This window comes from Meles meles, chromosome 11 (assembly GCF_922984935.1).
Source record: "Meles meles chromosome 11, mMelMel3.1 paternal haplotype, whole genome shotgun sequence".
Taxonomy (NCBI): Eukaryota; Metazoa; Chordata; class Mammalia; order Carnivora; family Mustelidae; genus Meles; species Meles meles.
This window is the reverse complement of record NC_060076.1, coordinates 52,389,178-52,405,000: the sequence shown is the minus strand read 5'-3', so window position 1 is coordinate 52,405,000 and position 15,823 is coordinate 52,389,178. Positions and strand designations below refer to the sequence as shown.

The 15,823-nt window shown below is 32.7% G+C and overlaps 1 protein-coding gene across 8 annotated transcripts in view; it reads left to right on the top strand.

Annotated features, from left to right (window-relative positions):
* Positions 1-15,823, top strand: part of CNTLN (centlein) — a 299,263-nt gene that overhangs the window by 161,765 nt on the left and 121,675 nt on the right. For 6 of the 8 annotated variants that reach the window (XM_046023817.1, XM_046023819.1, XM_046023814.1 and 3 more), the window contains exons 9-11: positions 4,185-4,361; positions 6,489-6,614; positions 15,406-15,527. In XM_046023817.1, the coding sequence (XP_045879773.1) occupies positions 4,185-4,361; positions 6,489-6,614; positions 15,406-15,527 (425 nt within the window). The remainder of the gene's footprint in view (positions 1-4,184; positions 4,362-6,488; positions 6,615-15,405; positions 15,528-15,823) is intronic. The other 2 variants (XM_046023821.1, XM_046023820.1) reach the window with 2 other exon arrangements.

Below are 15,823 nucleotides of genomic sequence, written 5' to 3'. Positions count from 1 at the left end.
TGTTATTTCAATATACTAGGAAACAAATGAATATGTTTAGTTAAAACTTACCAATAAGGAAAATTATTTAGTTAGCAATTCTTTGTGACCGTTATAACTTTGAAAAAATTTACTATTTATTAGGTATTATTCACTCAGCCTCTCATGTATAATGCTATACGATGTTGCTTGAAGTTAATACAACATGACTAGATTATTTCATTTATGTAGTTCTTAATAGTAATTTGTACAACACTTAATGAATGGTTTTCCCTGCCCTCATCTACTCTACTACAGGGCTTTTTGATCAAAGTTACTTCTGTGGATCAGTGGGAAAAAGAAGTTATATATTAATAATTGTCAAGAGATAGTTTCAACTGGAGGCATTTGGACACATACTCTGTTGATCACTTCTCATCAAGATTGACTATGGTCGGGGTACCTGGGTGGCTCAGTGGATTAAGCCTCTGCCTTCAGCTCAGGTCATGGTCTCAGGTCATGGTCTCAGGTCCTGGGATCGAGCCCTGCATAGGGCTCCCTGCTCAGTGGGGAGCCTGCTTCCCTCTTCTCTCTCTGCCTGCTTCTCTGCCTACTTGTGATCTCTCTCTCTCTCTCTGTCAAATAAGTAAATAAAATCTTAAAAAAAAAAAAAAGATTAACTATGGTCTAACACCATACCATTCATTATATTTTAGGACTGTAAAGTATAAAGGTGAATAAGGATTTTGGATATTAGGAGAAAATTTATTGATATAATACTAATAATAATTCTTAGTAAGAAAATTAAACTTTTCAAAGATTCTAGGATCTTAAGGGCAACAGATAAAATGAACTTCCCCAGACAGGGGTACTGGTTGTCTTGATTTTGCTATGCCTTCAAAGCAGTACCTGAAAGGATAATGACAATTAAAGTTATACATATTTCTCATGTATGTTATACCAGTTTACAAAGCACATTGAGTTCAGTATGGATAGGGGACAGTGGAGTGACCTGACAAACTCTATTTTGTCCAGGTGATCTAGGTCAATGTCAAGATTTAAACCATGTACACTTAATATGGTATAATGAAAATGGCTGTTCTGTGATTTTCCTCCCCTAAACTCATAACCCCAGTGTAATCATGAGAAAAATTCAGACAAATTCCAATAGAGGCATCCTGCAGTACACCTGAATATCATTCTACTCATCACAACTATCAATGTTATCAAAATTAAGTAAGTCTGAGAAACTGTCATAGCCAAGAGTGGCTGGCATGATAAGTAAATGTAATGTGGTGTTGTGGATGGGATCCTGGGGCAGAAAAAGGACATTACATAAAAACTATGGAGATTTGAATACATTATGGACTTTAGTTAAAAATAATGTGTGAATATTATTTCATTACTTATAACACATGTAGCATATTAATTGTAGGTGTTGATGATACTGGAACCTGGATGGGTAGGGGTGGGAGGTATAGGACTCTACATAGATTTTTCTATAAGTATAAAACTGTTCTAAAAAATTAAGTCTGCTAACTTTGAAAAGAAGCTTAAAGGGCAGAGTTATAATTATTTTCCTTTCCTTTCTAAAGTCTGGGTAATACAGCCCAAAGTTATCACTAGCAGATGACAAAGGATGAGATTATGGAAAGACTTTTATTTATCTTTCTCCTATAGAATGTGAAAATTTTATGCTCAGCTTTTATTCCTTTTATTTGAAGAAAAAATTTACATTTTGAAAAACATTTAGTGATGTGTTCATTGTAAAATTTAAGGAAGTTCAAATAGATAGGAAGAAAATTATTAACATATGATTTTTCCACTCAGAAATGACACTAAAACATTTTAGGGCTTCTTCTTTTTCTCCCCCCCTCCCCCCATGCATGTTTGGCAAAATCTGTTTCTACTCAGTATATTCTTTGGTAACCTGCTTTTCTCATGTGAGAGTTTATCATGGATATCTATCTGTATCAACCCTTGGCATGACTAGCATGCTAAGCCAAAGGCTTGATACATTTTTATGTGCTTTGATGCATAATTCAGAATTTCCCTCGAAAATTTTTAACAGTTTATTCTCCCATTTGAAATTTCATTTTACCTATGCTTTTAAAAATGGTTATATCAAGAGAAGTATGAAATACTCCTTGTACCTGTATCTCCTACAAAAGTGATAAAAGGCAAGAAGAGGAAAAGATCAGATTTTAAAAACACTGGGAGGATGTATAAGTATTTTTGTGGACGTAAATAATCTACATATATGTGTACATGTCTACTAAGTATCTCTGTTGAATGAATTCCAAAGCTGTGATTTTAAAATAAACTAAACACAACCCATTTTATTTACCTATATTATCATCTCTGCTCCTATGTGAATTTGAGTTAATCAATGCTTTCATAGCATTTTATTTTTGAAGTTCTGTTATTGTTTCTTGAAGAATTTTAAAGGACTGCTGCCTAAATATAAAATCTCAACTATGATGATGACAGTATCCACAGTTGGAACATTTTTAATGTCTTCACAACTATTTATCATTACAGTTTCTTGATTGAATATTCCTATTTTTACATTCTTATCTACTACATTATAATCCAGTGATAACTTAGAAAACTCATTTATTTAAATTCATTTCAAAATATGGGAATGCTTATTGGATATACCAATAGAACTGAAGTTATGTTATTTCTATTTTATTCTAAATTTCTGTTTGACCTTGAAAAACTTACTTAAAATGTCTTTGATAAGTGGTGGGATACTAATATATGCTTAATAATTTTATTTAAAGAAAAGTAGATAAGAGCAGCTGGCTTTTGAAAACTGTTTAGATTGGTAGCCCAGTCAAAGGAAATAGTTATAAACATCGTAAATTTGCTTACATGATAGGAAAAATGAAATAAATAATGATCATATGGTGATTAAAAGTGGGAGGAGAGAATAGGGCAAAATCATTTAGAGTTTGGAATTAAAGTGCTCAAAGTATTTTAATTAGATATTTAAAGAAAGGTAATGGAGTAAGTATTTAATATATGGGAAGTGTGGTAAGAGCACAGTATAAACAATACTGAGGAAAATATTTAGCAATGTAATAGAATGAAGGTTGGGAAACAAATCAAGTGATTTAAATAGATGAAAGTTCAGTAATACAAATAAATCAAAGATGACCTCTCTCATAGTAGTTAGAAGTTAGAATTAGGACAGTTTTGCCTATTTCTAAAAAAAACAAAAGCGAGTTCAAACCAGAAAACGATAGTATTTTCCACTGTTGGTTCAGAAAAGTTAAACGTATTTCTCCTGATATCCCTTAGGAATATCATTTAGGAGGGATAGGGTTTTCTACATTTTAAAAGAAACTATTTGTAGGGCTACTACTTCTATATCATAATTTTGAGATTTGACTCTCTTTGCTGGAAATCCAACAAAACCTTTGTTTTCACTATGATTTAGGGTTTTTGTTTTTCATATGTGGAGTGGTTAATTTGAATACAATATATGCATAGATTTTAATGGCCTCAAATATATTCAGTAAAGATGGTAGTAGAATTTCACAGAATGCTGGTTTTTACGAACTAACATTTCTTTAACGAACTAACAGTTCTTTAATTTTTACAAACTAAATTTCTTTATCCTACATGCTAAATTTTTCTGTGATTTTTTTTTTAATCACTATAATGTGCTTTCCATTAGCAGATTATCTGACACGTAATTTCAAAAGAGAATACAGTGGACTGTATTGACTCTAAAAGTAGCAGAGTTTTGTGAGTTGTCATTATTAAATTACGACATTGAAAGATAATTAGACTTAAAGTGCTGTTGGTTTCTTTTTCCCAGGTTATATTCACTGGTATTATAGGACTCTTTGTGATCAAATGGTGGATTGGGTATTTCATGAGGAAATACATATGTGTATAATCATATTTTTGAAGTAATTAAAGATGAGTGGTATTTTATCATGCAACCATACTGTAATGTTTTTCTTCTGTAATTCTGTATGGCAATATTATTTTTGAAAATATTTATACGAACTCTTGGTTATTTTATTGAAAAATGCCATTGAGTTAGGGTGATAGTTTAGCTAATGCTAGTTTACAGTTTATTATTGAAAAGAAATTTTCCTTCTCTGAATACTTATTATTTATATAATGTAATATTATATGTAAGTATTTGCACGTAAGAAAGAATATACAATGATGCATATATATTTGCATGTATACTTTTTTAAAAATAGGTATCTCAACGGCCATCTTTATCAAGCTTAGAAACTTTAATGGTCTCACAGAAGTCTGAAATTGAGTATTTACAGGAGAAACTAAAAATAGCAAATGAAAAACTGTCAGAGAGCAAATCTACCAACAAGGGTTCCTCAGAGAAGAGTATCTGGACAAGTACTGAAAGAAAACATAAGGTAGAGGCGTTTTGTCATTTTGTGAATTTGTCAGGGTAATGCTGGCAAGGCAAGCAATGAACTTTAAAAACAAACAGCATTTACCGCTCTTGTTTATATCTCTGGAAGCTTTTAAAAAAAACATTATGTGCCAAATGCTTGAAAAAACACTGTTGTGTGGGGCACCTGGGTGGCTCAGTCAGTTAAGTGTCTGCTTTCAGCTCAGGTCATGATCCCAGGGTTCTGGGATCAAGCCTTGCGTCTGGCTCTCTTAGCAGGGGGGTCTGCTGCTCCTTCCCCCTTCTCTTGCATTCTCTCCTGCTCTCTGTCTCTCTCCCTCTCAAATAAATAAAATCTTAAAAAAAATTTTTTTTGTAAGTAGAGCGTTTGCTCTTTTTAAAGACTAAATAATGTATTCCTAATTTAATTAAATAGATTAGTACTAGTGTAGCTGTTTTGCAGTAAGTTAACATTCTTATATTAAAAGGTTTTGCTAAACTGGGTATTATATAAGATTGATGAATCACTGAACTCTCCCTCTGAAACTAATAATTCACCATATATTAATCAACTGAATTTAATTAAACTGGAAAAATTTTTAAAAGTTTGGCTAAGTATCTCTTGTATATCTAACCCATAGATAAATTAATCTAAGTAAAAAATCATTTTAAAGTAATATTAGTTGTTAAAAGAAAAATATATTTTAACATTTCTGCTTCATTCAGATATGATATTTAAATTACTACCCATGTGGATGTAAACTATAAAATGGAATTTAACATTAATTTATGCAATTATGTAATTTCAGATTTAAAGGTATAGCAATAGAGAAAAATAAGCAAATTTTTCATAGCATATCTCTCATTTATTAATATTTAGCTTTTCCTTTTTGTAATATTTGTATTACAGTATATATACTATACTATATATTCCTATTATGCTGCAAAAGATTCTATGAACAGGGACTACAATAAACATTTTATCATATTGTAAATATTATGTGATATAAATGTGTTATCTGTAGATAAATAGAAAAGTGAGGAACTTAGGACATATTTTTCTCACACTTGTTACTTCAGCAGTAGAAAATAATTTTACATGTAGAAAATCGTTTTTCAAGATAATTGTTTTTAGTTCTTTCCATTTTTTCCTGTGAGTAGAACTTTCTTAGTAAAGGAAGTATTTAAAAATAGACCCATGTTTCTATTATACACTTATTTACTCCTTCTAATATTATTAGTAGTTTTCGGAAGAATGAGCTTTGTATGTGTATATATGTATTTATTTATTTAAACATGACCGCATTATACATTTCTTGCCATTGGAGTAGTTTCAGAGTATTGAGCTTATTTAAATGAAAGAAAACATTCCTAAAATTGAGATACATTATAGGGCCTAATTTAGTGGCTTGCTACGATGTGGAAGTTAAAAAATGTAGCGCTTTGATGTTTGGTTGCTTTTAGCAAAAGTCAGGAAAAGGAGAGGGATATTTGGAACGAAATTTTCTTTCTTTTTCATAAGGACATGCAGTAAGTATGAACAATATGTTGCCCAGCTTAATAGTTGCTTTCACATATTCCTTCTCCAGATTGGTGTATGAAGCTGTACATAATATAAACACACATTCTTGTCTCTAGTTAGCCACATTATAGTTAATGACCATATGGTCATTATGGTATAAGATCTACTGTCTGTTGTATTTATATTCCTCAAGCATATTGTTCCTTCAACTTCACAGTGTGTTAAACTATTTCAAAGGGAAAAAAATCCTTTCCCTCTTGTTTCTGGTTGTCCTATCAAGTGTAACCTTGGACCCTTATAGAGCAATTAGACCAGCCTCTATCCCCTCCTTTGTAATGAGGTTTCTTGCATTTCTGAGTCTATAACCCTTTAGTCTTCCCTAATGGGACATCATTATTCTGAAAGAAACAATGTAAATGTAAATGAATATTCTCATTAACGAGTCACAGAGAAACCTTTAGCGGTAGCACTGTGGTAATTCCGCTTGTTATTTCTCTGGTATTCCATGCAGGATTTTTTTTTTATAATTCATTATTAGTATTCAAAATTACTTGTTCTTTAATTTTGCATGTCTTTCATAATCCAGTGTTCCAACTAGTTCAACCATGTCCTTGTTTTATTCTCGAGGAACCACCTGTGAGACGTTCAAGGTCTTTGTCCCCAAAGAGCTCTTTCACAGACTCTGAGGAGCTGAGGAATCTGAGGAAAGCGGAAAGAAAGATTGAAAACTTAGAGAAGACACTACAGCTAAAGGTGAACATTAAATCATTTCTTTAGTAATAACCTTGCAAAGATAAAGATATACCAAAGTAAACATTCACTTCACAAATCACTGCTTAGCATTTGTCTTTCCTGAATTTAATTACATGCATAAAAATGTATCATTGGTTGGTCTTGTTTTTCAGATTTCTGAGGATCATAAAGTAACAAAAAATTTGCTGCTTGAACGTAAATATTTATTCACTACTTTAAAATTGTTTGGGAATACTTTGGCTTAATATTGGGAATATATTTCTTACAGTTTTTCAGAGACCAAAAAATAGAACTAAGCAAGTAGAGAATTTCTGATAGTTCTTTATGCATGATAAACATACAAAAAGAGAAAAGTGAGTTAAAAGCTATACTCACCTATCTCAAGTCACTGAACAACTGTCCTTTATACTGAAATTACATAGTCAAAATGGCAAGTACATTATTTTTTTCCATTTGACTATTTGAGGACTTTCATTTTTTCTGCATTTAATATGGCTAAACTTATCATTCTTTATTCACAACTACCCAAAGTCCTGTGCTATATGAGATTTAACATTTAATTGAATCTCAAATAGTTTTAAGACATTTTATGACAAGACCAATGTTTTACACATGTTTAGAATCCAACAAATCTCAGATTCTTTCTCATATAGATCACTCTTAGGGAGAAAAAGGTTTGACTTAGATTTTGTGTGCTATAGAATAAGATATGGTTTAGAAGTATAGTTAACCTAAGCTACAATTAATATTTTTTCTGCCTTTTCACTAAATGTTAAATTAATTTATATTATGCAGAGTTAGACTGTTAGTTCTAAAAGAAAGAAAAATTATCATCTATTAATTGACAGAGACAGAGATTCTCACCTATCATCTACCAAAAATAAAATGATCAGATGACATCAGCTTGCTAACATTTAGCCTACTTGAAATGTATACACCTACAGTCACTCCTTTTTTAGTTATTATTTTTTATTTTTTAGTAATCTCTCCACCATCATGGGGCTCAAACTCATGGCCCCAAACCCATGACCCCGAGATCAAGAGTCGCATGCTCTTCTGACTGAACCAGCCAGACACCCCACACATGGAGTTCTTCGCTCATTCATTGGATTGCTCAGTAGCAACTTACTAAGCAATGCAGTTAGCCAAACAAGTCTCTTGAACAAGAGACAAGATAACTGTCTATCATTCAAGACCCTAGTTAACAAGATACTGCATGAGCAGTTGGAATCTAGTATCTTAGTATCAACATGGAAGTACAAACAGGATATTAAGAGCATGTTTAGGAAGCCAGTTTATCATCTTCCTCCTTTTGCATAATTCTTGAAATTCACATCCTGCATTAATCTGGTTTCTTCAGAGAAACAGAACCAGTGGGATATAACCCTTTAGTCTTCTGTAATGAGACATTGTTTTTCTGAAAAATATCTTTGTCTATATCCGTATATCTATCTATCTAGAGAGGGAAAGAAAGAGATAAAGAGATTGATTGATTTACTGTAAAGAATTGGGTCATGCAATTATAGGGTCCAAGAAGTCCCAACATCTCCAGTTGTGAAACTGAAGATCAGGAGAGCCAATGGTATAGTCTCCGTCTGGGTCTAAAGGCCTGAAAACCAGGAAGCTGATGGTATAAGTTCCAGACCCAATATCAGTCTGAGTCCAAATGGACAAAACCAATGTCTTTCTTATGCAGCCTTTTATTGTATTCAGGACTTCAGTGAATTGGATGAAGCCTGTCACATTGGGGAAGGGCAATATGCTTTACTCAGTCTGCTGTTGCAAATGTTCATTTTCTATAGAAACACGCTCACAGATACACCCAGGAATAATGATCAGTCAAGTTACACATAAAATTAACTATCACATACCACCATTCAGTAGTAACAGATCTCCACTTATTTGCCTCCAAAAGTCTGTGGGTCTTTGAAAGTCCCTTGGTTTTGGCAGGAGAGAGTAGAGCAATTCAGATATTTTTAGATCTATCCTCTTCCACCTTTTGAATTTCTAATTTCAGAAAGAGCCTTAGAAGTATTATATTAATTTATCATTCCTTTCTTCCAGTTGCTCTTTTTGATGAGGACTCAAACTTATTTACAGAGTAAAATTCTTTCTTCATACAATTTCTTTTTCATTTATACTTTTTCTGTATTCCTTTTTCAAGCCAATTAATGATAATATGAATTTCAAATGTATGTTTTCTTTCACAGGTTTGCAAGATAAGGGGGGAAATGTGAGCAAATTTTTTTCATTGTATCTTGTCATTTAGTAGGAAAGGATTTCTTGTTTTAAAGGAGTAAAATAGTTGAATGAAAAAAAGCACTATCATCAAGAGCCCTTATCCAATGAAGTGGGTAAATGAAACCTATAAAGTAAAAGCAATTCCAAAGAGAGTGATTGGGTCCAGGATATTTTTAAATTTATGGCCTCATTTTAGTAAGTGTACCGGTCATATTTAGTGAAGACAGAAAACTTCTTCCTATATTTCCCTTAATTAGGGTATAGTATTAATATTATTACTATTACTCAAGTGCATGAGAATATAAGATGAGAAAGGAATTAATGATGTATCTGTATTAGTTTCCTAGGGCTACCATGATGAACTGGCTGGTTTAGAAGAATAGAAATTTATTATTCAAAGTTCTAGAGCCTAGAAAGTTCCAAACTCAGTATGTCAACAGGATTAGTTTCTTATGAAACCTGTGAGGGAGAATCTGTTCTATTTCTCTTGTAGTTTCCGATAGTTTCAGGTGTTGCTTGGCTTATAGACGGCATTCTCCCTGTGTCTTCATCTTTCTTCTGTGTGTATGTGTGTGTCTCTATGTCTAAATTTCTCCTTTCTAAAAAGACACTAGTCAGGAGCCTGAACCTGTGCTACAGAAGCCATTAAAAAAGTATGTATTGGAGTGCTTCAGTGGCTCAGTCGATTAAGTGTCTGCCTTCGGCTCAGGTCATGAGCTCAGGGTCCTGGGATCCAGCCCCACGTGGTGCTCTCTGCTCAGTGAGGAGCCTGCTTCTCCCTCACCCTCTGCCTCTTTCTGTCTCCCTCTCTCAAATAAATAAATAAAATCTTTTTAAAAACATATAAAAATAAAAAGACACCAATCAACTGGATTACAATAATGACTTCATTTTAGCTTCATTTCTTCTATAAAAACCTTATCACCAAATACAATCACATTCTGGGGTATTGTGGCATAGAATGCCAACATACCTTTTTGGAGGTGATTCATTTCAACCCCTAACAGTGTTTTATGGTTTTTAATATGCATTTGTTAATCATGGTGCTCCTTTTGTAGACAATTACCTATTAATACATGTTGAATTTTTGTCCTGGCCTTTCCCATATTGGCATTATGTTAACACTGCTCTGCCAGAAGCTAATGGGAAAATGGCAGAGAAAAATGTACTGTGCTCAATTATCATAGGCAGGGGATTGAAATCTTTCATTTTTTTATGAGCTGTTGATATACCAATGTATATTGTGAATCTATAGCAAGATATATATACCTTATTTCCCAGATTTACTTGATTATGTTATAACCATTGATGTTTCCCAAAGAGTTCTGTTCCATGGAAGTTACTGTGAAAACACTAAAGTAAACACATGCACCATGGCATGGTAGATGGTTGGGTCCCAAGCTGATCACCAAGGGGGACTTAAGGGGGAGAGTAACAAATAAGCTTCACCAGATAACCTCCACCATGGAACATATGTGGACACACTTTGATATATTTAAGTAATGGTCTTTATTATATCAGAAGTAAGTAATGCATATTATTCTAATACTAGTAGTGAATTTTATAATAATATTAATACATTATCTTGCTTAGCTTATTTTGTGGATAGTTGTACATGTTTTCAAGGTAGATGGCCAAAAATCCAATAATAATAGAAGAGATGAAAACTGTTATTCTAAAAATCCCACCCATTTCCAAATCCTAGCTTCATAAATGTAGTGGACTAACAATTTATAAAGTATAATTGGGAAATTAATGCATCAGAGCTTTACAAAATCCTTTACTATCCTTGGAATCACTAATGCCATGAATTTGCTTTATGAATTTTAATACATTTGACAACTTAGTTCTATTAGCACTTTTCTATACTGTTTAGTAATGTCAGTAAGTCCTTTGAATACAGTTTAAATATCTTTTATTTTTCAATGTCTAACATGCATTCTTCATACATTAAACTTTATATACTCTGCTGAATTAAACTTCCATGGGATCCTTGATATTTTACAAAAGTTTTTTTTTTAAACTTTTTGAAAACTTTGCTATCATTCTATAAAGACTGAGCCACTGTTTTCTTAACAGGACTCATGCTCTTAGTTTGCCTATGCCTGTCAAGGAGGCTTTGACCAAACGTAGTAGATTTGATTAAGAATCATTTTTGTTCTTATGAACTCACAAATGTATTTGCAAGTATCATTGAGGCAAGTCAGATGGTACAGCCTTTCTATTTTCTCTTTTTAAGTGTTTCAGCCGTTCAGATTTGTTTGTATACAGCAATTAGAGTCTCTAGTTTAATTAGTTTAATTGCAAAATAAGGAAAGGTAGTCAGTAAATATTTTATTGAATGATTTAAAAAATAGGAGAAGAATAAATGAAACAAGATGGGATTGGGAGGGAGACAAACCATAAATGACTCTTAATCTCACAAAACAAACTGGGGGTTGCTGCGGGGAGGTGGGATTGGGGGAGGGGGAGCGGGCTATGGACATTGGGGAGGGGAAGCGAACCATAAGAGACTATGGACTCTGAAAAACAACCTGAGGGTTTTGAAGGGTCAGGGGTGGGAGGTTGGGGCAACCTGAGGGTTTTGAAGGGTCAGGGGTGGGAGGTTGGGGGAACAGGTGGTGGGTAATGGAGAGGGCACGTTTTGCATGGAGCACTGGGTGTTGTGCAAAAAGAATGAATACTGTTACGCTGAAAAAATAAATAAAATGAGAAAAAAAAAAATAGAACTAATTCAGTGACTGTCCTTGAGATTTTTTTTTTGTTTGTCTCTTCCTGTGCAAACATAGTTATTAATGATAATAAATGCATCTTTCAGTCTTTACTTCTGATTTTGTTGTAAGATCGTGTGTATAGTAGTATTTCCCAAATGAAGTACTACCATTTTGACTTAAGCTATTGTATGGGACTTAAAGAATCATAATCCACACTATGGTTAACTTGCATTTCTTAGAATATTATAAAAATTTTTTGATTATTCTTTTTACACATTAAACACTTCTTTTGAGGTATCTAACTTTTGCCTGAAGATTTCTGCTAAATCTGTTCTTGCACTAGAATAGAGAAAAATGTTTTTCTTTGAACATATATTATCTATCTTATATTTACATTTCTATAAAATTTTGTCTATTTCTGGAGTAGGTCAAAGAACAATAGTCTCTAGGACTAATTTAATGCATGCATTGCGATTTGATAAGAGCATTCAGAAAGGACAAATCTAGGAATGAATGCATTTAAAAATAATAATTATAAATTATGCCTATCAAATTGATTTGTCAAATAATCTCTGGTTTACTTTCATTTTTGATAGTTTAGATCTTAGTAATTTTGTAAGAAATATGTAAACACTCTAGCATTAGGTGTAGTAAATATGAAGCATGTAAAATTAAAGCAGAAAGCTCATCTATAAAACTACTTTCCTATAATCACTACCTAATGGAAGGACCACCTATTTCAATTATTATAGAAAAATTAAACCTATTTGCTAATATAAATATATTGCACTGAAGTTTTAGGCAGCAGAGGTGCTTTGAGTGCTTTGATTAAGTACTATGCCTAGAACAGAGCCTGGCACAGTGTGAGTGACATATAGGACTCAGAAAATTTTTATTGAGCTTTAATCTTTGATTTAATAGCATAAGATAGTTGATTTCTATTTGAGAACTAAGAAAAACCTTGGGTATAAATTCAATGATTAATGGTAGCTGAAGCAGTACTGAAAAATGCAAAAATAATGACAGTACTAACAATAATAATCTCAATTTGTTCCATTGATTTAACAGAGGATTTTTGTGAAAGGCAACAGAAAAAATCTGGATATTGCATTTTATTAATTTTTACTTTGGGCAATCTTTTAGGTTCTGTTTCGTCAGAGTTTCTAGGGACTCTTAACACAGACTTCTAATGATTCCAAAACACTGGATTTGTATGTAGTAAAATTTTAAAGAAATTCATTGTAAGCTAAGAGTTTATGGGGAAGGAATTTGATTCAATGACAGATAATTAGAGAAAGCTATTAGAATTTAACAAAGTACTTAACTATGTTTATTTGAAAATTGTGTTGTTTTTTTTAAAGATTTTTTATTTATTCATTTGACAGACAGAGATCACAAGTAGGCAGAGAGAAGAGGAAGCAGGCTCCCTGCTGATCAGAGAACCCAATGTGGGGCTTGATCCCAGGACCCTGGGATCATGACCTGAGCCTAAGGCAGAGGCTTTAACCCACTGAGCTACCCAGGCGCCCCTGAAAGTTGTGTTTTGACACAAGTTTTTTCTAGTACCTGTACATTTTTGGTAATTAGATTATTAATAATTTGTAAAATAGCCTATTTAAAATCCTCATAAATCTCATTAGTTCTTAAGGAATCCAAATAAACAAAATGAACTTAGGTTCATTTATAAGAGGATAAGATTATTAATTACTTTTCTATTTGGTTAATTTAAATTATTTCACATATTTAATATTAGAAGGCTTTTTGTTTAAAGAAGTGAAGTTATATTTGGATTTTTAACAACAGGGAAAACTCAAGGTCGAGGTTAAATCATTCATTGGTCTTAGAAGAAGAGAGATATAAATAGCTTTTATTTTGAAGATGGAGAAACTGGTACACGCTGAATTTAAGTAGCTATGTCAAGATAAAATTTACTAACTGTGAGCAGCAAGACTTGAACTCTTATCAGCCCTTAACACTCTGCATGTAATAGGCTCTTAATATATGGTTCTTTAATTGAAATGAACAAAACTCAATTCAGTATCCTGAATTTTTAACCATGGTATTAAACCATGCTACTCTTTAACAAGTTTGCAATTCCTGTGATCTGTATATCTTCTACAACTCTTCAGGTAACATTTATTCTGATTGTCCCTTTCAAGTGATGCCATTTCCATGCTTTTTCATCAAGCACTTCCATTTCCAGATGGCATACAGATGGCTTGGTACACAGCAGTCAAATACTTCCCAATAACTACTTAGATTTATTGAAACTATCCTACTAGGCCTGTATTTAAAATAGAATGACAAAATACTCATATTGTTGAGACAGGTAGATTGCAATAAAATAATACAAACTGTATTATCTTAATAGTTGAGATGAGAGGTAGATGGTCTAGGAAAATGTAAATTTGGCTTCTGAATAATAAGAACAGTTAATACCTGGGAAGAGGAAAAGGAAAGAAGCTAACTTTTGCTTTGTGCCATGATAGGACAAGCATAGTGCCAGGGGTTTACCTGTATATTCACTCATTTAATTTAGTCATCATAATTTAAATCTCTATGCTCTTTTCCACATTTTAGTCATCATAATTTAAATCTCTATGCTCTTTTCCACATTTTACAGAAAAAAAAATTTGAACTCATTTAAATAGTGTTTTGTTTTTTTTTTAAAGATTTTATTTATACATTTGACAGACAGAGATCACAAGTAGGCAGAGAGAGAGAGATAGAGAGGAGGAAGCAGGCTCCCTACCAAGCAGAGAGCCCGATGCGGGGCTTGATCCCAGGACCCTGGGACCATGACCTGAGCGAAAGGCAGAGGCTTTAACCCACTGAGCCACCCAGGCACCCCTAAATAGTTCTTAAGATTATGCAGCTAACATGAAAGACCTCCAAGAATAGAATTCAGGTTTTTCTAACTGCCATGAGACTACTCTTGTCATCTCACTATAATATTACAGAGTGCCTGCTTGTTGCCTCCACTAAATAAATGGACAAATTCTTTCATACAGAAATATAAAAAGTTGAAAAAACAAATTTGAAGTTTACAATGGCTAAAAAAACCTCAAGAAGTTACTTACTTTACTTTGAGAAACATCATGCATAAGTAATATAAATACATCCCCTAAGAACTGGAAATTTGGCCTTTATAAGTTCATTTTCTGGGTATACCTAAAAAGGAAGACGTATTTCATGTACTCTACCTAGAATATTTAGAAGTTGTTGACTTTAATTGTCCAACCTAGTAATGTTTTTATGACCTCTTCAAGAATACGAAGCCCAGCGCTCACATTTCAATTCTGTATAGTATGACCCAAACAAAAGGTTAAGCTCTGCTACTTCAGACATAGGTCCAAACTGATTTATTCCTCCTGTGTAATTCTTATGCTTTAAAAAACTAATCATGAATCCATGGGTGGAAGCACTGATCTTACCATGATTTGTGTTTTTACACTAATTACATGTACAATTATAATTAATAAAGTAGTCCTGTGTTATGTACGGACAAATCCTTTTGTGGAAAAAGAAAAAAATTCCGTAAAATTGGCTCATAAATATTTGTATGTGTACTACTAATTGACAACAGGGAAAGGAATGAAACTAATTTTGAAATTACTGGCAGCTTAAAAAATGCAGTAAGTGGGTTGAATTTACCAAGCAAACCTATTTTGTGACCTTAAGAGTCCTTCCCTTTCATCTGCTTAAATAAGTATTACAGATTAATTTATATTTACTATTTTCTTTCAAATTTCATATTTAGGTGAGTAACCTTTTATTTGAAGCATTGTACCAATACTTTCTTTAAACTTGTGTACTTGCCTTTTTGTGTTCTACAGAGCCAAGAAAATGATGAGCTAAGAGATGCCCATGAAAAACGCAAGGAAAGGCTACAGATGTTACAGAACAACTACAGAGCAGTAAAAGAGCAATTAAAACAGTGGGAAGAAGGCAGTGGCATGTGAGTTACATAGCTCATAAAGGCATTTCCCTAAATATTAAATGGAATGGAGTAGCATCATATAGGTGTTTTAATGGCTTTTGTTTGATTTTAAAGATATTATTTGGTATTCAAATCTTGAATGTGAATTTTTAAAGAGATACTATAATAAATGAAAACAGATAAATATGCTAGCAATAACTAGAGATTTTCCTGTCATTTGTGGAATTCATATGTAGGTGATTATGAACTACTGTGTACATTTTCAGTGTCAATAGAGTAGCTTAATAAAAGTAGATAACTTTATGTAAAAATAG